This window comes from Manduca sexta, chromosome 26, assembly GCF_014839805.1.
Source record: "Manduca sexta isolate Smith_Timp_Sample1 chromosome 26, JHU_Msex_v1.0, whole genome shotgun sequence".
Classification (NCBI taxonomy): domain Eukaryota; kingdom Metazoa; phylum Arthropoda; class Insecta; order Lepidoptera; family Sphingidae; genus Manduca; species Manduca sexta.
Window position 1 is genome coordinate 8,905,570 of NC_051140.1, and position 23,391 is coordinate 8,928,960.

General features: G+C 35.5%; 2 protein-coding genes across 5 annotated transcripts in view; one reads left to right on the top strand and one right to left on the bottom strand.

Moving 5' to 3' along the window:
- Positions 1 to 21,797, bottom strand: part of LOC115445680 (zonadhesin) — a 30,084-nt gene extending 8,287 nt beyond the window's left edge. Inside the window, exons 1-8 of one of the 4 annotated variants that reach the window (XM_030172048.2) lie at positions 21,678 to 21,797; positions 21,395 to 21,577; positions 20,430 to 20,630; positions 19,598 to 19,798; positions 19,184 to 19,399; positions 15,469 to 15,669; positions 12,735 to 12,920; positions 12,180 to 12,380 (exon numbers count right to left, since the gene is read on the bottom strand). In XM_030172048.2, the coding sequence (XP_030027908.1) occupies positions 12,180 to 12,380; positions 12,735 to 12,920; positions 15,469 to 15,669; positions 19,184 to 19,399; positions 19,598 to 19,798; positions 20,430 to 20,630; positions 21,395 to 21,577; positions 21,678 to 21,735 (1,447 nt within the window). In that variant the 5' untranslated portion in view covers positions 21,736 to 21,797. Of the gene's footprint in view, positions 1 to 12,179; positions 12,381 to 12,734; positions 12,921 to 15,468; positions 15,670 to 19,183; positions 19,400 to 19,597; positions 19,799 to 20,429; positions 20,631 to 21,394 lie in introns of all 4 variants that reach the window. The other 3 variants (XM_037443649.1, XM_037443647.1, XM_037443648.1) reach the window with 3 other exon arrangements.
- LOC115445681 (aspartate--tRNA ligase, mitochondrial) lies at positions 736 to 3,618 on the top strand. The gene has a single exon (XM_030172051.2). The coding sequence runs from the start codon at positions 1,109 to 1,111 to the stop codon at positions 2,948 to 2,950; it is 1,842 nt and encodes a 613-aa protein (XP_030027911.1). The 5' UTR covers positions 736 to 1,108; the 3' UTR covers positions 2,951 to 3,618.
- Positions 21,798 to 23,391: the final 1,594 nt, after the last annotated feature.

Genomic DNA, 23,391 nt, shown 5'->3' on the forward strand with positions numbered 1-23,391 from the left:
CTTTATATTCTCCCGCGATAAAAAGTAGCTTTTGTACTTCTTAGGCTTTAGGACTATCTCCATACCAAACGCCGAAATCGGTTCAGTCATCAGTGGCACAGCCTCGAAAATATAACATAACAGACACGAGTAAATTTAGCATTTATAAGTGTAAGTATAGATTATTTATTATGTTATGTAGCATTGATACCACAGATAAAATTTAAATTATCGATTTGATATACTATTGCAAATAAAAAGCATAGCCAATATGTCGAAATCAAATGATGAAATAAGTAAATTCCGGATCACCTTAAATATAATAAAATATACTTTCAGATTTGTTTCTTATAAAAGTGAAATCAGAATCATCTATCGCCGTCTGGTATGATTATTGAGCTTTACTTTTTAATTGTCAATATTCATCTTGCAGTTCCAGTGATATTAACGAGATGGCGGTGTATACACTAATTGTATCGCCATATTATACCGCTTCAATACTAATTGAGTAAAACAAAATGAATAATTATTCTGGGTCTGAATTCAGAAAATTCGCTGGCGTCATTCATTTTATTAATTTGAGAATTAAGTATCATTCACTCATAAAAGAACAATTTTTATGTGAGGTAGCGCCAAGTTGTACGGGATCCAGAGTGTTCTGTATTTAAAAACAAAATTTCCGGATGTATAAGTCCGATATCAGTGGTAAATCCACCGGCAACACTGCATTGATGTCATTTTTGACAGCAAACGTCAAGTAGTGTACACAGCTGACAGCACATTCACCAGTGTTCATACTTCATTATAGTGATGTAACTCGTAGGATTTTGTGACTCGAGTAATTCTACGAAGTGATAGTGATCTGTGAGCTTATAAGGACTCCAAACAAGAAATACTAGTTCGAAAACTGATTGAAGCGTAATTAAAAAATAAGGCAATCTTATTTAAAATTTTCATACCGTATCTCTGCCATCGACCAACAACGACGGGGCTGTAAACTGAGAGTTGCAGTTAAAATCGCCGTTCTACCTGTGACAAGCAACTAACGTCGTGCTCAGTGTTTACATTATTTCGCGGATAAAAATAAAGCCATTATTTAAAAATTTAATGAATTCATTAGAATGGAAACATGGTTCTTAACGCGATATTAAAAAGACTTTCTTCTAAAATAAATAAGTATGTGATAATAATACATAATAACACCAATAAAACGTGTTTTAGAAGGTTGTCAAGAAATGTGGACGTAAGTAAATACAAAATCAATCAGAAAGTACTACAACCAATGAAATGTAGTAGTTTTACATATAGAACACATAATTGCGGCGAACTGCGTCCGGAGCATGAGGCACAGAAGGTTACTCTCTGCGGTTGGGTGCAGTATATCCGGTTATCTAAATTCTTGCTTCTTAGAGACGGCTATGGCCTTATACAATGTACTGTAAATGGCGACATAAGTTCAAATCTGTCTGGTTTACCACTGGAATCTGTTGTGATGGTTGAAGGCACAGTTGCTTTAAGGCCTAAAGATATGATAAATCCTAATATGCCAACAGGAGAAGTAGAGGTTGTTATTGACAAAATCATAGTTTTAAATGAATCCGATCCTGTTCCGTTCAATTTGAGAGATTATCAGAAGCCAAAAGAACAGTTGAGACTACAACACAGGTACATAGATTTGCGTTCCAGTGAGATGCAACACAATTTAAGGCTTCGTTCTAACATGTTGCACAACATGAGAAGGTTTCTGGTTGAGAAATATAACTTTGTTGAGGTTGAAACACCAACATTGTTCTGTCGTACTCCTGGTGGGGCAAGAGAATTTGTTGTGCCCACCCACCATGTGGGATTGTTTTATTCATTAGTACAAAGTCCACAGCAATTTAAACAAATGCTGATGTCGGGAGCAATGGATCGGTATTTCCAAATAGCAAGATGTTACAGAGATGAAACAACAAGGCCAGATCGACAGCCAGAATTCACACAACTAGACGTTGAATTGTCATTTACCAATCGTACTGGAGTCCTAACTATGGTTGAAGAATTATTATATGCAACATTTCCAAAACCATTACCGATGCTGCCTTTCAAGAGAATGACATATAAGGAAGCTTTACAGCAATATGGTTCTGATAAACCCAATTTAACTCACAACTTAAAGTTTATTAATATTCAACATTTATTTGTAGAAAAGCAGAATGATCCTAATTTTTGTGCTTTATTATTACCCTACCCAAGTGAATTAGGAAAACTACCTGCCAAGTACAAGGAACAAATAAGGGAATTGACAAAGAAGTATAATACAAAAATCATATTAAATGAAAATATAACAAAAGCGATGGGCATTGACATGGCTGATAAAATTAAGAATGTTGGAGGTTCCACAAATGCTATGATTATTTCATTAGGCAGTGATGAAAACGCTTGCTTTTGTTTAGGTGAGATTCGAGAAATGTTAGCAAAATTGTTAAGTTCCAAAGGATTACTGACAGTTGAAGACACAATCCAACCATTGTGGGTTATTGATTTTCCATTATTTTTGAAAGGAGAAAATGGTCTCCAGACATGTCATCACCCATTTACATCTCCGCATCCTGATGATTTACATTTATTGGATACTGATCCATTAAAAGTACGATCTCTAGCCTATGATATTGTATTAAATGGAAATGAAATAGGGGGTGGGTCAATCAGAATACACAATGTAGAACTTCAAAAAAAGGTTATGAAGATATTGGATATTGATCCTGAAAGCTTGAAGCACTTTTTGAATGCTTTGAGGTTTGGATGTCCTCCACATGGAGGAATTGCTCTTGGACTTGACAGGCTAGTTGGCTTAGCATGTAATGCCGAATCAATCAGAGACGTCATAGCATTTCCAAAATCACATGGGGGAAGGGATCCATTATCAGGAGCCCCTAATCTTATTTCGGATGATGAAAAAAGGTATTATCATTTATCTATTGAAGAATAGGTTTCTTGTTAGAGCGTTTTGTTTTTAATTAGAAAAAAGAATTGAAAGGATTGCCTTTCAATTCAATACAAAAAGTATTGACTTTTTGTATGTATTGAGGTTGAGTGTCCTCCACATGGAGGAATTGCTCTTGCACTTGACAGGCTAGTTGGCTTAGCATGTAATGCCAAATCAATCAGAGATGTCATATCCAAAATCACATTGGGAAAAGGGTCCTTTATCAGGAGCCCCTAATCCTATTTCAGACGATGAAAAAATGTTTTATTACTTATCTATCGTAGAGGAGATATTTAACTAGAATGTTTTGTTACGATCAATTTCGAACTCATTCATTTAGAGATAAGCATTCACTCATGTTTCGATTGTTATTTAATAAATCTTACTCAGGGAATAAATATTCATCTTTTTATTAATATATGACAGATGTACCAAAATATTTCCATTTAGAAAATATTGAGCATTCATTGAAAAATCTATACAGAGGACTGTTATACGTCAGGGGACTGAACTTAAACGAAATTTAAAATTTAATTGCAGTACAACATACATATATACATACTAAAATTAAATATTTTTTATTGCCATTAAAGTTTGCTGATTATGCATTATGTAACTGAACCAAAGAGTTTTAATGTCTTTGAACTGAACAATAAACAAATAAAAAATAACTATTTTTTATTATTTTGTACTTATACTAAATTTTGATTCTGAACTCTTTAATAATATTAACTGTACTTGTATAAGTGACTGAAAAATATGACAGTTTATATTTTATCCACCTTATAACCAGTTATAAGGTGAAAGAGTAATTAATTGATGATTTAAAAAGAGATTTCTTAAGTCATCTTTCTATTGCCAGATTGCAGTGACATACTGTGCCAAATACTTATGTAAGTATTTTAGGGTTACCTGTTCATAACATCTTACTAGTCTTACTTCGTATTAATATTAGAAACAAGTTATTGCTTGCACCATCGCCCGCGTAGTAAGCCTTTCCCCTTAAAAAATTGCCATAAAACAATAGCGCAGCCTGTAAGACGCCAGCGCCATTTTTTTTCTATATTAAAATTCCCATTATTTCCAATGGGAACAAACTACCGGGACAAAAAATAGCCTGTGTGTTAATTCACGACAATATTTTACTCGTGAGCTAAATTTCATCTAAATCCTTTCATCTGTTTCGGCGTATACTTCTAACATCTATTCATTTTTACACATTCGCATTTTTATTTAATAATATTAAGAAGGGAGTATGTTTTTTTTTAATTTGATATTGTAATCAAATTGTAATTAATGGCGCTGGCGTCGTGTCGTTTCTTTGTTTTTTTTTCATGGGAAAGGCTTTCACGCGGTCTGAGCCGCAAGGAAAACCTAGTAAACACTATATAATAATTCTTACGTGATAGTATGCTCAAGTTGTTTGGCGTCTATTATATTTTAAAAGATAATATATCTATTGGCCTTGGATGTCGGCCATTCTGATTCAGTACACGGTACAGTTCGAGTATATGGCATATACATAGATTCTCGGAGCCGGGTTTCGTACACCGCAATTGCGTTGATTAGATTGGGGTTTTATCTTTACCTACTTACAAGAAAGCCACTCCCAAGGTTCGTATACACAATTTTTTGAAAAAAGAAAAATAATAAGAAACTATGTTTATAAAGTAGTAGTAGTATACGTAAAGCAAAACAATTGTATTCCCTTTTACGAAAATTACGCGAACGGAAAACGAAATTTAGCACAGTTAAAATTCATTATAGAGAAGGATTGCAGAAAACATAAAATTTATGCATTCCAAATAATATATTTAATTAATTAAAGGGTTTGGACACTGTCTTAACTTTATCAAAGCTGTAAAGGTTCGAAATGACTGATCTGTTCGTAGAAAGGTACCAAGGTCTCTATGTAGTCCCTACCAAGTGCGTCATTTCATAGGTGTCTGGTTCTTTTGGCGGCGCGCAAAACTACCGCGACCTGAGATGCCAGGAAATAATCGGAGAATGTTAAACCGACGCAGACTTGACATGTTCTTTTTTATATTTACTGTGGTATGTCAATTAATAAAATTATTGAACCATTCAGTGCTAGATACTTAATAACAGGGGAATTCCCATTGAGTCGTGACTATAGTTTTTGTAATGATTTTCCTCATCAGAAGATTGACGTAGATGTTGGGGAAACTAGTGTATATTTTATGCTTGGTTTTAGTAAAGTCCCTTCGTATGCCCATTGTCGTGTCACCGCATGACACGACATCCTATAATACTTTTGTTTGTAATTTTATCACGTTCAGGTTTTACTAATTGAGTAAGTATTTACTAATTGAATAAGTACTTAATTTAAGTTTCATTTAGTACCATGATAGAATTGAACAATGAATAATGCATTGTCATTATATATAGGTTTGGGTACCGCTGCAGTTATCATATGATTACCTTGCTGTCGGGTACAAGTGACCTTCCGGTTTAGCAACTGCCGGGCTCCAATGGAGAGTGGGAAAGAATGGAATCTTGGGCTGCAACAAATGTCCTTCCATGCATGGGCGTGCTTTCAGTGTGAAAACCGAAAGCACACGAATTGCTATAGGATGGGCTTGTACGGAGGTTGATACTTATTTTGTAATGTTTTTCCGTATGGGCTAGGATGAACTATTTGTATTTAATTATTTTACCATGCATACCCGCATTAATTACACGAAGTAAGTATTATGCGGGTTGAGTAAAATGCATTTACGTATATAAATATTATCAGTAGCTGGCACTAGGTACGGACGTGTTATATCCATTATTAATGAGATGTAAAGTAAATAGTAAACATACCTAATATAGAGTTCAGTTGCTAGGTTCGGGTTTCCTTAACAACTGATTTTATGTTAAAAATAAATCTGGACAAACGATATTTTTATACTTAAGTGTCTGGATATTTACTGTTTAATGTTAGAACTGGTTTTATTTATTTTTTGAGGTCGATATAGCATAGCTTATTTATAATTTAAAGTATTTAGGTACCTATCTATAAGAAACAACTTTAAATGACTACACAATGTCACACACTTAGATATTTTAATTTTCAGTAGTTTCTTCCAGCCATTTAAATTTTAAACCTTAATTAAAATATGTTTATAATAAAAAAAATTAAAGCTGTCTAAGGATTTTGTACAGAAATAGGAACTCTAGATTTATATTTGGACAATACAAAGTTGATAACACAAACAAGTTAACTACTAAGATTAGCAACAAAATAGAAACTGAGTTCAATGAATAAGACGATTTGGCCTTCAGCATAAAAATATGAATAGTTCAAAGATCAATTATTCAAGCTGTGATAACTTAACTCTCTGGTTTAAAATCTTGTATCCAGACATGCATAAGTTCGAAACTTGTTATCACATACGAGTTACCGTAGCAAAATTACGTCAGTATATTAATAAGTACTTACGGGGACCTTGTGAAGCACACAAAGCGACGATGCACGAAAACAAAACGAGAAGAGCTCCTTCCATCTTGCTTGCTGGCCGTGTTTTAGCGTTAACGAGGGCTACAAAATCTTTTATACCCCTACATCGTTGCGAGGGGATATACCTTAATCTTAAACCCATTCCTGGTATAGGACTTGTGTGCACATTTTTTCCTTCAATATTTTACGCATAACCATTGATTGTTAGTCATAATGAGACATGCATCTCATGTCTCAGGGTGAATTCTGTCCTATTTACTTACTGCGCAGTTGAGTCCTACGCAGTAAGTAAATAGGACTTCATTTGTAATTCTAGTTCGTATAAAGTTCTGTATGGAGTTGAGCTACTACTGTTTATAGATGGTCGTATTGCTTATTGGCGGGCAAACGCCATACCTACTCATTTCGGCATTTACTTAATTATAGTTAAAAAACAAATAACATGGAACAATACAATTATTCTCCTTTACATACATAAAGGTAGAAATTCTCGAATAATGATGATGAATATGAATTTTGTGGCGAAAATGACATATGAATTGCTCAAGGTCATGTGCTCGGGAAGGCGCCTTCACACGGCGCGATGCTACAGGTAATAAATACCACATACAGAACTTTTGTAATTTTATTTGTGTTGACGTGACTCAGGCATTTGCCTCTCCAAGCGCCTTCCTACGGTTTTTTTATTTTTATTTGTCTCAGAGAAAGTTCCTTATTACTACCGCCCAGCCTTCTTAGAGGGCAACTGAGCGGCTACGTTGGAGTAACCATTGCCTTACGGCCCGGCGAAGTGCCGCCCGGAGTTGATACCTTCCTAGGGCTACATTAGAGCACATGCAATGTGACATTTAGATTCCGCACCATTTTTAGCCATAGTAGACATCTAAAGGTGAAAATGGGTGATTTTTACACAGTAGTGTTATTTTTGACTACGGTATATTGATTTTTGCAAACGAACTTAGGTACGTTTACCGAATTATCTACCTATCTTATCAGACAGTACCTACGTTCTAGAACACAATAAGAATGAATTCGCGCTAGAACTAGACGAAATTGTAATTGAATGCGAGTAGCAGTAACTGGGAACAAGAGCCATCGGATTCTCGATTTCTGCATACTGCTCTTAATTATGTACCAAATCAATTTTGTAGGAGCATATTACACACACACTATCTTTGGTAATTGTTACTAGGTAACATGTATAATAATCATAGCTTTTAAGGGCATTTTTTTCTGCAATTTAGTTTATTTCCGTGTTATATAAAGAGTGATACGAAATTTTAGTTATATACTACCCCCTTATTCATAGACTTTATTTATCTAAAGACGGAGCATTGCTGTGCTGACAAGTCTGTTTCTCAGTACTGACGGCATGGCAGCCTTCGCAGTGCATAGACATAGGGCCGTTGTGATTGGCTAATATTGAGATACAACTTGAATCTATTTGGCTGTCAGATAAACAAAGCTGAGAAACAGACTTGTTATCATTATTATCATCAATGCTCCGCCCTTGATAAATAATGTCTATGAATAAGGGGGTTAGTTATTATAAATATTCGTAAACCTACATTGTTATTAGTAAAGACCTCCTGGCTCTCATGTTATATTCACGAGAAAGAATTCAATAATTTTTGATTTAGTATTCAGTGCCTAATATTAAGTGGATATTTATGTTGTTTTTCTTAATTTTGTAAATAAATTTTATTAAAAATTTTCCAAATTATATTGCTTTCAAGCGGCGATAGCCTAGTTGGGTGTGGAACGGACCGCCGAGACGAATGTCCGCAGGTTCAAATCCCAAGGGCACACACCTCTGACTTTTCTAAAAAATCATGTGTGTATTCTTTGTGAATTTATCGTTCGCTTTAACGGTGAAGGAAAACATCGTGAGGAAACCATGCACATCTGAGAAGTTCTCTATAGGAATTTCGAAGGTGTGTGAAGTCTACCAACCCGCACTAGGCCAGCGTGGTGGACTAAGGTCTAATCCCTCTCAGTAGTAGAGGAGGCCCGTGCTCAGCAATGGGCAAGTACAGGGCTGATATTATTATAATTTTATATTGCTTTTTATTTAATTATTTATATTTATCCCATAGAACCTTATTTTGATAAAATACTAGCTTTTACCGGCTGCTCTGCCCGCGTGCAGTTTTCGGGGGTAAATATTTTTACGGGGTTGAAAATAGCATATAGCAATCAGTAATAATCCGGCTTCCTATTAATGGAAAATAAATGTAAATCGGTTTACTCCCCTTCGTAAGAGGCTTTTTTATACTTCCCCTACATTTCCTTTCCAGCTATCCCCTCCCAATTTTCCTCCAGGACCCTGCAGTCGCTAAGCCCGGGGATTCCAGTATGGATACTACTCGCGGGTTTCCCGTCCGATGACCCCAAAATATATGAAAAAATAGACAAACCGGTAGTAATAAACTAATCTCATAGACTAGTACAACGTTTGTTCTTGGTTAGCGTTAATTTGATTAGGTATCATTATAATATACCTACCCATACCGAATTTCAATCTTAGTCCTGACTTAGTTTAAAAAAATAGATAATTTACTAAATAAAATGTAATATACTAATGTGTCGTTAGGTGCTATCATTAAGGCACTCGACTTCAAAACACAAGTCCAATTTGTAATAAAAAAGTAAAACACGGAAGACCCTTCCATACCAAGGTACCTAAGTAGTTTCTGCATTAAAAAACAATAAAAATATCGAACTTGTTAAACTGGAAATGAACTCGCTGTTTCGCCAACTATGGCTAGTAAGTCATGTTCGTAGTTAAGTTAAACCGACCAGGTACATTAATATTATATATGTGTATATAAATGTTAAAGGCAGATTCCATCGAGACTTCAACATATAATTTTGCTATTCTTTACTTAAAAAAGTAAAGTTGAATGTCGAAACAATAGTGTTGGATTAATTAGCATTAATTGTTAGCATGCTAAATCACATTTAGAATTTCACAAATTTAATACAATTTCTAAATTTCGTGAAGTGCTAATGAATTTGTGCGTTAGTGCGCTTCGCAATAGCAGCGCATGCGTGCGCGCTCTACTTAGCATTCGCAGGAATAATAATAAATTTCATGCTAAAAGCTAATGCGAATGTTAACGCCGCCTGTTTTGAGTGGAAGAGTGAGCGAGAAAAAAGGCGCGAGATACGTCGCGTGGAGTGGCACATTGAATTGTTAATATTTTTGGAAACTTATCGATTATTAGGTTGCATGATATTGCACACAATAATATCTATTATGCCTAAATAGAGAATTAAAAGTAATTTTATGAAAATGTTGCACATTAGGTATAATACTCGTTCTATATTTTAAAATATAACTGCAAATTATTATCATAATATAATTTTAATAAAATGTATAGAAGGTAAATAAAATTGAGCCTTAATTTTAGCCCGTTAATTGCGCACAAATTGCTAATTCTTCATTGTGCATTTTAATTTGCGAAATTTTAATTTATGTGTCATATTAGCAATTAGCATTAGCATGGTTTTTTCGTATGCTAAGACATCAGAATTTGCATGCGAATGAAATGAATTCGAAATAGCATTAATTGTCATCATTACGAGACGAGCAATTAGCATTAACTTTTAATAACAAAGTACAGCGTGGTACTCCGCTGCCTTGGTTATTCTAAGACAAGATTTTTAGTATCATAATGTACAGTAATAAAATACGCTGGCTACAATGTCTCAAGCCGGAACACAACAGCGCACGCACACAGCTGCTTGGCGGTCGGTAGAAATTACGGTGGGATGTCTATCCGGATGACCTCTCGCATACGAGAGACCTACCACCAGTATTATATAGCATACCAGGGCTGCCAGGTATACAGATTTATCTGTACCTATATAGTCAGATTTTTCAACATAATATGGTAGATGTTACATACATATTTGGAGTATTATTCGATTTCGATGTAGAAGACTTCTTTTGCAAACGAAAATAGTACTTATTACAGTGACTTACAAAAGGTCATCGAGAAAAAAACAATACATAGAAATAAAACCATTTACGGCTTTTATCGCGGTTATTCATATTATTATTTTCTCCCGACGTTTCGAAGACTGCAGCCTTCATGGTCACGTGGCGGACTGATGATATAGGCCATTACATTATATTAAAGGTATGTACAATCAGCTACATAAAAGCTGAACAAATAGCTTATACAGTTTTGTGTGTTTACCGTATTTTTTTACCTCTCCAAAAATAAAATACATCGCATTTACTTTACCTTACATATAGCGGCCAATTTTACAGAAAAGACAAACTTAAGTAAACTTAAAGGGAAGCGGTAGAAATCGGTTTGTATAGACGTTTCGCCATTGGCGCTTGGTCTCCACTCTCCACACCAAACGCACGCCTATGCACGGGGGGACATTTATCACGACACACAATTAAGTGTGTATACTTCATGGTTGCCACACACATTGAGGTCTATGAAGGATCGCGAATATTTCCTCGCCTTCTTTCCTGCTCCCGTCCTTAGATGGTTTCTTCTCCTTTCCCCACACTTCTGTCCCTAGATAAGTATCCCCTCCCAACTTTCCTCCAGGTCCCTGCAGTCGCTAAGCGGAGGGTCCAGTATCTTATTTGCAGATTTCCTCCGATGTTGATTGCAGTGCAATACAAAAAACCCTTGCAAGCGGTGTTTAATAATTTATCTATGTTTTTAAAATTCCGTAGGTAAGCATTGTTAAGACTTCTGAGCGGAGGGATCGATAGAAAAATACGATGTTCTAATCAAATTATTTAATAAATTTAAAATCACGCAAATATACAAAATACGTGCTTGTTCAGAAATGACATAGGCTTGTTCATAAATTATACAATTTCAACAAAAAATTACGAAAATTTTATTTTGCTTTCGGCCAGCACGTTACAGGTTAAATCCGTTTCTTAGTTCAATAATAAATATTTTTAAAATGAAGCTATGATTTTTGATTCCAGAAGACAGGCTAAGTAAGATAAGGCTATTTTTATTAGAAATAATTAAATGTGAAATCAAATATCAAATAAGTGCCTAGGCAACAATTATTTCATATAAAACGAATCATATTAGGATGTCTAGCAAAAAGCATGTTAAGTATATTTCACTCAAGCACCTAAATCATAATAAACGGTGTATGAATTTCGGAAATATGATTGAATGTTGTATAGAATGACCAATCATAAGAATAATATGCGTATAACCTTCTGCCTAGTGATTGTAAGATATCTCTACATAACTGTTTAATCTATTTTTTCTTAGCACGCTGGAGCATAAGCCATTTTTGGGCACTTGCAAATTGTCCTTCAACAGTATTCCTCATATCACCATATACCCTGATTTAAACTATAAAAAACAGGGCAAATATTTTTTAGGAAATAAGAGGTAAGTAAATAAAAATTTCATGGACATTTAAATTTTAGATTGCACCTGTTATGAAATAAGAAGAAATCTGATAAAGACAACATAAAATTTTCCTTCAGTCACATTAGATAATCACTTATAGAGGTTAACAAAGATCTTGGCTTCTTTTTGATATTTATGGAAATTCCACTAAAATTTAATTTGCTGGTGGTAGGATATATTTTATATCCGTCCAGATAGTAACCATTTTGTTAATACCTCCAATAAACACAGATTAGCGCATTATAACTAAACGTAAGCATTAGGTAATGCTATGTAGGTAGGTACATAGATAAACTATCGATGACTGGTTATCTAGTCCGCATTGGGATTGCAAATGAGGAAATTAGTTACTTACGACACTGTGTAGTAGGTACACAGAGATCTTCATCGTTTCTATTGAACCCTGGGGCACACCGGCATGTCGGCGTACAAGGCTCGATTAATGCCCATCTTGAGCAGGAATCACGAGTTTTGCCGATATCTTCACAACTATCGCTGACACAAGATGGACAGGCTACGTATATCTCATTCGGACGCGCACTGCAGTCGAATGGCGCTGAAATTTATTTATTTTTTATATTTACTGATATATTAACAATCTGTGGACAAATCTACAAATTTTGAAATTTAACATAATATAACATAGTTACTTAACACGGAATAATACGAAGGACGTATGTATACTGCATCTACTAAAACATATACACGAGCTCAAATTAAATACATCGTCCTTTTAACCGTTACAAAGCAGTGCTTTCACAATGCTGCTTGATGGCAGTAAGATAGTACACTGGTATCTTCCGGTCGGTACCTGGATGGAGACCTGTCATTTAGTGCCAAGTCTGTTGTATTGGATTAAAACTTGCTACTTGCAAATAATTTAATCTGGTCTAACGTGTGGAACACTTACGACAATCTATGGTAGGTATGCAGGTGCCGTTGCTAGCGCGACTGTAGTTACGCTCGCAAGCACATCCCGGCCCGAGGCAGACGTCAAGACATGCATATGATTCAGAGCCTTCCCTTGGACACACGCTTTCCGAACAGGCGTTTTTACAAAGTACCTCGGTTTCATGCTCAGGGCAAGGCGACTTTCCTGTTAAAGGATTGCCAATTTTATCTAAGTACCTATAGATTATATTTTTCTTCTTATATACCTATAATATATAAGAAGGTGGTTGGTGGAATAGTTTTAAAGAACATTAGGCACATTACTGACAAATATTAAACTGGCAGTTGCTGTTCATAGTGGTGAAGAAATGTTCGGCACCAAGTTGACAGCATCTGCATAACGCATAACGTTTAAGCAGTTAAGTTTAATTTATATAAAAGAGAGGAGAATTTTTTGTAAGTGACAGAGCAGCGCTGAAGCCAATTTAGTCAATAGTTTGAATAGATCAGCCTGACTAGTGCCTCACAGAATACGGTCTGCCGTCAGTAAATTTACTTCTCAGCTCTGCAACACCTATTCCATTATCCATAAATATCTACCAGTTCTTGGCTTGGCACTTTTATAGTTATTCTCCTTACTCTATAAACTTTTGTTTAATTCAGATTATAGTTGGGTGGGTCACGTTAATATTGCGGCTATTTAATGCAGCATAACTCTAATTCATTTTTATAAAACTAACAGCCTAATACGTACTTAGTACGCGCCTTGGTCTACCTCTACGTGACATTACGGTGTGCGTGCAGGCGCACTGACTCGTGATAAATTCCTTGTTTTTACGTCACCTACGTCAACGTTACTTATTAAATCATTTATAGATTTAGGTAGATAACTTATAAATGTGATTTCCTGGAAAATACATTTCTTTCGTGAAATTTGTTTTCTCAATGTTTTTCATAGTATAGACAAAATTGTTCGAGTGGATTGGGAACGGATTCGGCTGTGTCGACGGACATTCTGCTGGATGCGGCCGTATGAAATTATAGCCGGATTACAGTCCCTAGTTGAGTTGAACTTGAATGGTATTAAGGGGTCATTGTACGCACGCAACAGTTATGCCATCACTCTTCTCTTTAATTTCTGAGATCAACTCTTAAGACTATTTACTACTCGCACAGTTACAGCGGCACCGAAAATGATAATCTTGTAGCGTTATTAGGTTCACGGCACGATATTATCTTGATTTGCATTTAGTGGTGGTGGAAATTAGTCCCGCAGGAGATATCCTTGTCTCTACAGAATGACCGAGCCTGCTTGATCGAGATTACATTATGTATTACGGAAAACTCCCGGAAAGATACTTTTTACATTTTGGGTATACCTACGTGCCAAAAAAAAAAAATAAAAAATATATATACAAAAACAAAATTAAAACTTGATAGTAATAAATACGCATTCTGAAGTTACTTGGTAACGTACAAATAAGGTTTTCGGCTAAATAATATGATCGTCGCAGATAAAACACAACGTAGTCTCACGCAAAGTTACATTATTTAATATTCCGTGTCATGTTGTTATTCTTTAGTCATGGGCGGTCATGTCTTTACTGTCGAGCAGATAGCTCGTCTCGTCATTTAGTCGTTTTAAAAAAATATCATCAGTTGAAATAAACTTTTTGCCGTCTTCCGCTTATTTTTTTTATAAGAAGAACGTATAAATGTTGAATAAACGTCTATTGTAAAATCAATAATATTAAGAAATAGGAAATATTTTATTATAAGTACCTGTACTGATTCCGAATAAGCACAAATGCGCTGCGAACAATTTTAATGCCCACCACATAGTGACGACTACACAAGCGAATTTGACCAACAGAATCCGCGAGGTCGTTTATATGTCTCTACAGTGTAAATACTTATTGTACACAGCGTACAATGTATGATCCGTTGAATACTTCGGTGCTTATTACTTAACACTTTTTTATAGTTATGCTCAGCTTCGAATTATCTGAGTCGAAAAGAATCTAGGCGTATTTTACCTAATACATCTATAATGAAATTTGCGGTTATGTTTGTTTCACCGGTCTTAGGGCCCAATGTCGACTCTCGGGAGTATTGCATCATCCGAGCGGGCGTTGGACCAAGTCCCTACCCTACAACAGCATACCAAACAAAACCCGCAGATGCCTGATGATGAGATGCCCGCAGATGAGATGAATGCCCTGGGGTATACATATGTTGCACTGAGATAGCTGCGCGGAAACATGAAAATATATTATAAACTACCTACTAAGAAACAAGTGAATGAAACATTTGTTTGTGATTTTTTAAGCATAGTTAAAACTAGAGAGAAAACTATATTACAGAGATATTTTTTTATAAATTGTATAATGTTGGAAGTTTTAAGGTACTTGTCTCATAAGGTAGTATTAACACAAGTCGAAATACAACTACGTTATTGACAAAAATTACTTAAAAGAACACAAACATCTAGAAAGATATCGCAGAAGAAAGGTAACGCTGTTCTTATAAAAAAAAGAGGACAAGTGCGAACTAAATTCGCGCGACTGTAGTTATGCCCGCAAACACATCCCACATTAGTTATATAAATTATCTTAATAATGATAGTAATAATAATAATTTATTTTATTGTAATACGGTTCTGCAATGAATTTACTTCCCACCTCTGCAACACCCATATTTATACCTTTTTATATGATCGTTCCTATATGGCATTTCATCAATAGTAAACTTACTTTTACATTCCTCTTCCAGTACACAAATGCCATTGTCGTCCCTTAGATACCCTTCTTTACAAACGCATCCTGGATTGCACGATTCAGACTCTTCAAGAGAACAATTGTGAACAGGTGATCCATATATTTCGTCACAAAATTGAGGCCGGCATAGTACTTGGGTGCAGAGGCTGTACTCTTCATTTTGAGCACATATAATTGCTAAAAAACAATACTAAGTAATAATAAATAATACTTTATGTCATCGAATATATAGGTATATTAATCTTGGTATATCTAATAATGATGACAATTAATGCTATTTAGAATTAATTTCATTAGCATGCAAAATAACCATGATAATGCTAATTGCTTATATGACACATGAATTTAAATTGTCTCAAATAAGTATATTTCGCAAATTAAAATGCACAATGAAGAATTAGCAATTTGCGGGCAATCAACGGACTAAACTTATAGATAAATTTTATTAACCTTCTATACGTTTTATTAAAATTGTGTTATGATAATAATTTGTACTTATATTATAGATATAGAATGGGTATTATATCTAATAGAATGTACAAGTTTTTATACAAATTACTTTTAATTCTCTAATCAGGTATAATAGATATTATTGTGCGTAATTTTATTCGGACTCATAATCGATATTTTTCCAAAAATATTAACAATTCAATGTGTAACTCCGCGCGACGCATCCCTCGCGCCTGTTTTCTCGCTCACTCCTCCACTCAAAACACGACGCTTTAGCATTCGCATTAGCATTTAGTATGGAAATTATTATTATTCCTGCAGCCGCTAAGGAGAACGCGCACGCATACGCTGCTATTGCGAAGCGCGCTAACGCACGAATTAATTAGCACTTCACGAAATTTAGCAACTGTATTTAATTAGTGAAATGCTAAATGTGATTTAGCATGCTAACAATTAATGCTAATACTAATAAATCCAACACTAATATCTATACAATTCAGAATGTATGCGTACTTGCATTTTGAAAGAGGAGCTTTTTTAAAGATTGTAAAAATCCAAAAATGCCTTAATATCTTGCTTGTACGTGTAGTAGCATTAAATTGAAATATGTTTTATATTAAGTATAAATTATTGTATTGTATTAAAGTAGTTACAAAGCCCCTGCATGACCAGTTAAATATTATTACACTATTACTAACCGCTCGCTACCACACCACATGCATATCCTGCTTCTAGATATACGTATAACATGAAATGGCGTTTTGTATGGGAGAAATACATAGTAATTTTTTTTCCTTTTTTAAAAATATTATTAATTAAGCAAAGTATGCACCATAATTATCGAGTTCATTGATTCCTTTACTAAAAAAACATGGGGACGAGAATCAATAAACTCTCCGAAAACAGTTTGCATTGCCCCTCCGAAGAAGAATTTTTTCCTTCTAATAATTAACCAAATTCGGAAAAAAGTGGTAATCTGTCGGAGCAAGGTGCGGGAAGTACGATGGATGTCTCAGACATTACAATGTCAGCTCCTCTAGTTTATCGTCCGTCTGTTATGCAGTGTGAGGTCTAGCGTTGTTCAGAAGTAGCAATAGCCTAGAACCATTGACCAGCCTTGGTTGTTTAGCAGCTAGTTCCTCTATCATGATTTGCAGTCACTGACAATAGATATCTGCTGTAATCGTTTGGCTAGATTTAAGAAAGCTGTAGTGAACGACACTGGCATTAGTCCATAAAACACTCACAAGTTTTTTTTGTGTAAATATTCGACTGGGGTACTTTTTAGCTGGTTCACCAGGGTTATCGTAAAGAATTCACTTTTCATCACAGGTAATGATTCGATTTCAAATTCCTTAATTATTGCGTCGGCTGAGCAATGTAACGAAGCATTCAACGCGTGTTGATTGGTTTGATTCATTCAATTCATGAGGTACCCACCTTTCAAGCTCTTTTACTTAACCGGTTTCCTTCAAGTGGATTAAAACAGTTTTATCACTCACACTGGAGCCTGTAGCTAAATCTGAAGCGGTTGGCGATGGATTCGCTTCCACCCTTACCCTTTCATTCCCCATTATCTACTTTGGTTTACGGCCGTCCACGAGGCTTGTACGGAAAGTCGAAATTTCGAGAACTAAAACTCCAGAATTTTTAATCAATGAGTACATATTTATATATCAATGAGTAGATATTTATTCATAGGCACAAGCTATGGAGGACGATAAAAAATTAAACCTTGTAAGTATAGACATTTTGAAATTACTTCGTAACGTAAAAATACGGGTCAAGACCGGATAATACCTATAATCTATATTTATAAAAATGAATCACAATTTCTCTTGGTCACGCCATCACGCGTGAACAGCTGTACCGAATTCACATTTTTGTTTGTTGTGTTTGTTATTGTCAGGAGAAGGATCTTATGAAAGAAAAAATTAAGGAAGTTGAGCAGGACGTTAGAAAAATCAGGCTATATCATTGTCCACTGCTGGACATAGGCCTCCTCCAATATGTGCCATTTACCCTGTTTTCGGCCTGTCGCATCCAATTCTTGCCAGAGACCTTTCGCAGATTGTCGTTCCACCTAGCTGGAGGGCTTCCTTCAAAATGCTTGCCGAGACGTGGTCTCCACTCAAGAACTCGTTGACCTCAACGGTTGCCGGTTCTTCGACAGATATGACCTGCCCACTGCCACTTCAGTTTGCTAATCCTGTTTGCTATGTCGGTGACTTTGTTTCTCTGATGGCTGACGCGTTACGAGGTTTATCCTTCAGAGAATCTCCAAGCATAACACATTCCACAGCTCGCTGTTCAACTTTGAATTGGTGGAACAGTCGTACTGTGAGTGTCCACGTCTCGGCACCGTACGTCATTACAGGTAGGACGCACTGGGTGAAAACCTTCGTCTTCAGACATTGTGGTAGAAGTGACGAGAAAAACAGACATAGTTTACCAAATGCGGCCCAGCCTAGCTTCAGCCCAAAACTCTATTCTTCTTCCTCTACTTTCTTATTATTTAATTATTATAAAAACTCTATTGATAAGGGAAAACTCTGTGTCGGTAAATAAACATTATTGAATGATATACGTGCACTGTAAAGTGGCGGCGGCGAGGCGACCTTGAAAACAAGGTCTCGTGCGCAGATACAACGGGTGGCATTGTCTTCTCATCTAGTTAGTGTGTTTAATTTAATATAATATAATAAATAGGTATAAGTAAGTATACCTACATACTTAAGTTTTCGTATAGTAGATAGGTACTTTCTATTGATTTTCAATAAACTAATAAATACGAAACATTACCTAAAATTGCCCTAAATGAAATGTAAGACTCATTTTTTTATTTTTGTTAGTGAGTTTTATACCGATTAAAATGGTTTATTTGGGGTTTAATACCGGTAACATTAAGTTTAAAACGTTTTACGTTTTTTGGTATAAACAGTTTTTTTACAGCTATAGGTACTAACTACTATTGAGCTGTATTTAAGTGTAAAAAACTGATTGTTTTTTTTTGTGAATAAGATATGAGGTTTAATTTCATTGATATTAAAATGTTGGATTGCACTTATTATGATATAAGAAAAAGCTGATAAAGACAACTTGATTCTTTCCTTGATTCACGTTAAATAAGCATTTCTAGGGACTAACTAAGATTGACTTTTTTATAATAGTAATCTAAATTCCACTGATATTTAGGAAATGGACAGGATTAACAGTTCCTTAAATCATAAGAACTACCTACCTGGGTTTATGCTTGGACACTCTTCTTCGGGTACGCATGTACCATTATCTGCCCGCAGGAACCCATCTATACAAACGCACCCTACATCGCATCCATCAGTTTTATCAGGTTCGCAAATAAAGCTCAACTGGTCGTCGGCAACATCACTGCAGTTTTGAGGTCGACATAATCTTTGAGCGCAGTCTGTGTATTTTTGATTTTTTGGACATATACCAGCTAAAATAATATTATAGAATTAATGGATTAATAGTATAGAAATCTATAACAAGTTAATGTGTACCTATTTAGAATATTACAACATAGATTTGCGCATTATATCTAATGGTAAGCATTATCTACATAAAAATTATCGATGACCCCACGACGACTTTAGGCCGCTTTAAGTTTTTGCAAATGGGAAAAACAGTTACTTACGACACTGTGCAGTAGGTACACAAACTCCTTCATCGTTTCTATTGAACCCTGTGGCACACCGGCATGCCGGCTTACAAGGCTCGATTAATGACCATCTTGAGCAGGAATCACGTGTTTTGCCGATATCTGCACAACTATCGCTGACACAAGATGGACAGGCTACGTATATCTCATTCGGACGCGCGCTGCAGTCGAATGGCGCTGAAATTTTGTTATTTTTTACATTTACTGATATATTAAGAAATTGTGAACAAATCTTTTAAAAATTAAAAATATACATAAGTAGTTTAGGTACGTATGTATACTGCACCTCCTAAAACATACCTATACACGAGCTAAAATTAGATACAACGTCCTTCAAACCGTTACACAGCAGTGCTTTCACAATGCTTCTTGACGGCAGAAAGAGAGATTGCAATTGTATCTACCGGTCGGTACCTGGCTGGAGACCTGCCATTTAGTGCCAAGTCTCTTGTTTTGGACCAAAACTTGCTACTTGCAAAATAATATAATCAATTCTAATGTGTGAAACACGTATGACAATCTATAGTAGGTATGCAGGTGCCGTTGCTAGCGCGACTGCAGGTATGCCCAGAAACACATCCCACATTAGTTATATAAATGATCGAAATAATAATAATTATTCTAATAAACTGTTTTGACGAATCATAAGTGCAGTTTTGTTCGCCTTCGTGATAAATAAAGTACATCTTTATTTTATTGTAATACGGTTCTGCAATTAATTGACTCCCCACGTCTGCAACACCCATTCCATATTTATACCTTTTTATATGACCGTTTCTATATGGCATTTCGTCAATAGTAAACTTACTTTTACATTCATCTTCCAGTACACAAATGTCCTTGTCGTCCCTTAGATATCCTTCTTTACAAACGCATCCTGGATTGCACGATTCAGACTCTTCAAGAGAACAAGTGTGAACAGGTGATCCATATATTTCGTCACAAAATTGACGTCGGCATAGTATTTGGGTGCAGAGGCTGTACTCTTCATTTTGAGCACATATAATTGCTGAAAAACAATACTAGGTAATAATAAATAATACTTTATGTTATATATGAGTATTAATTTCATAGATATTAAAATTTTGGTTTGCACTTATTATGATACTAGCTTTTCCCGTGGCTCCGCCCGCGTTATAAAGTTTTCCGTTATGAAAGTAGTAGTTTCCCGGGACCCTATGTTCTTCCCGGGGTCTCAAACTGTCTCCATACCAAATTTCATCTTAATACGTTGGGTAGTTTTTGAGTTCAACACGTTCAGGCAGACAGATGCAGCGTGGGACTTTGTTTTATAATATATTTTTTAGAACTTTTTAAGAGGAACAATCCCGTCATACATTATTGTTGCATAACTTTAACCGTTTACACAGTGCACGCAACGGAAGCTCTCAAAACTAATAAATTGTCCCCGTTTTTGCAACATGTTTCATTACTGCTCCGCTCCTATTGGGTATAGCGTGATGATATATAGCCTATAGCACTCCACGAACAAAGGGCTATCCAACGCAAAAAGAATTTTTCAGTTTGGACCGGTAGTTCCTTGAGATTAGCGCGTTCAAAAAAACAAACAAACAAACAAACAAACTCTTCAGCTTTATATAACAGTATAGATATAGATAAGAAAAAGCTGATAAAGACAACATTATTCTTTCCTTGATTCACGTTAAATAAGCACTTCTAGGGACTAACCAAGATTTGATTCTTTATCTGATATTTAGGAAATAGAAAGGATTAAGGAATAAATCGGTTCCTTAAAACATAAGAACTACTTACCTGGATTTGTGCTTGGACACTCTTCTTCGGGTACGCATGTACCATTATCTGCCCGCAGGTACCCATCTATACAAACGCACCCTACATCGCATCCATCAGTTTTATCAGGTTCGCAAATAAAACTCAACTGGTCGACGGCAACATCACTGCAGTTTTGAGGTCGACACAGTCTTTGAGCGCAGTCTGTGTATTTTTCATTTAATAAGAAGAACGTATAAATGTTGAATGAACGTCTATTCAACATTTATACGTCTAGAAATAGGAAATATTTTATTTTAAGTACCTGTACTGATTCCGAATAAGTACAAATGCACTACGAACACTTTTAATGCCCACCACATAGTGACGACTGCACAAGCGAATTCGACCAACAGAATCCGCGAGGTCGTTTATATGTCTCTACAGTGTAAATACTTATTGTACACAGCGTACACTTACGGTCTGTTGAATACTTCCGTGCTTATTACATAACACTTTTTTATAGTTATGCTCGGCTTAACAGTAGACGGTGCAGCAATAATTCATGTTAGATGTGCGAAAACTGCAGCTGAAACATGGAAGTCTTTGCAAAACAAGTAACAATTTTCTTCAAATCCAAAAAATCAAATATAGTTGGAGAAGCTGCGAAAGATTTTTCAGCTTCAGCCGTAAGCAACGAATGCCTTCAGAGCACTCATCATCTCACCAAGGCGGAGAAGGAATAAAATTACGAGCTGAATATTTCTGAGGAATACTGAAATCAGTTGCCTGTAACAGGCAAACGATAAAAGCATCATAAAGAGATAAGGCATTATCAAAGCTAATTTGGGGGAGAGATTGAACTGTACCATCTAAAAAAGAAGAAAATGTATCCCAATCAGCTTGAATAAGGCGATATTTTTGAAGCGTGGAAGGAGAAGGAGCAGGAGAATAAGAATTCGAAGCAGTAATTAATATCGGAAAATGGTCACTTCTATATGAATTAGGAAGAACAGACCAGGACAGAATGGAAACTAAAGAGGGAGAGGCAAAAGAGAGATCAGGTATGCTTACATTTTGGTAAGGGGCGCCTCTGCGAGTAGCAGAATCATCATTTAAAACACAAAGATTAATATCATCTAAAAAGTCAAGTAAGAAAGATGAAGATGGATCATTACAATGAGAGCCCCAAAAACTATGGCGGCAATTAAAATCGCCCAACACAATTAATGAACCAGGAGTAGAAGAATGCATATTTAGTTCAGAAAATATATGAGCATCAGGGTGAGCAAAGTAAATTGAAACATAGGTAATATTTATGGATCTAATGGCCACAATATGAAAACCAGGATTATGACGGCAAATTTGGATTTGCGTAAAAGTAATGGATCTACTAACTAGAAGGGCGCAAGCCGCCCGACCATCATCTATGTCATCACGAAGACAAGAAAACCCCGGAACTCTAAATATAGAGCCGGGACTAAGCCATGTCTCCGACAAAGCAAATATGAGAGGAGAAAATTTATTAATTAAATAAAAAATTTCATATCTGTGTTCTATTTTTATAAATATTTGAATGTTTTTGTTTTGTTGTTTGCTTAGTTACATACTTAGTCTGAAATAAACACTCGTGTCAATAACACATCTTTTTTACTTAATTTTATAAATAGCTCAGAACATATATACCAATTACTTACAACATATGGTAGGTACACAGATTCCGTTCAGTTATCAGTTCTCGTTTAGAATAATCTACCGCAATCTCATTGTTTACCGCAAGTCAATTTCGGATCAACTGTTGTAGGGTTTACTGTTCGTTCCGTTGTAACCTATGTTGTTACAGTTGTGGCGATGATTGCTTAAATTTTAGAATTAATAAGCGTAGAATAACGCCACGAATTAAGGCATTATTTTTGTAACTAATCTGTACTATTATATAGAACTGAAGAGTTTGTATGTTTATTTGAACACGCTAATCTCAACTACTGGTTGATTTTGAATAATTCTTTAAGTGCTGGATAGCTCATTTATCGAGGAAG

Excerpts from the sequence above, each read along its gene's own strand:
- LOC115445681 (XM_030172051.2), top strand. The coding sequence starts at position 1,109 with ATGGTTCTTAACGCGATATTAAAAAGACTTTCTTCTAAAATAAATAAG.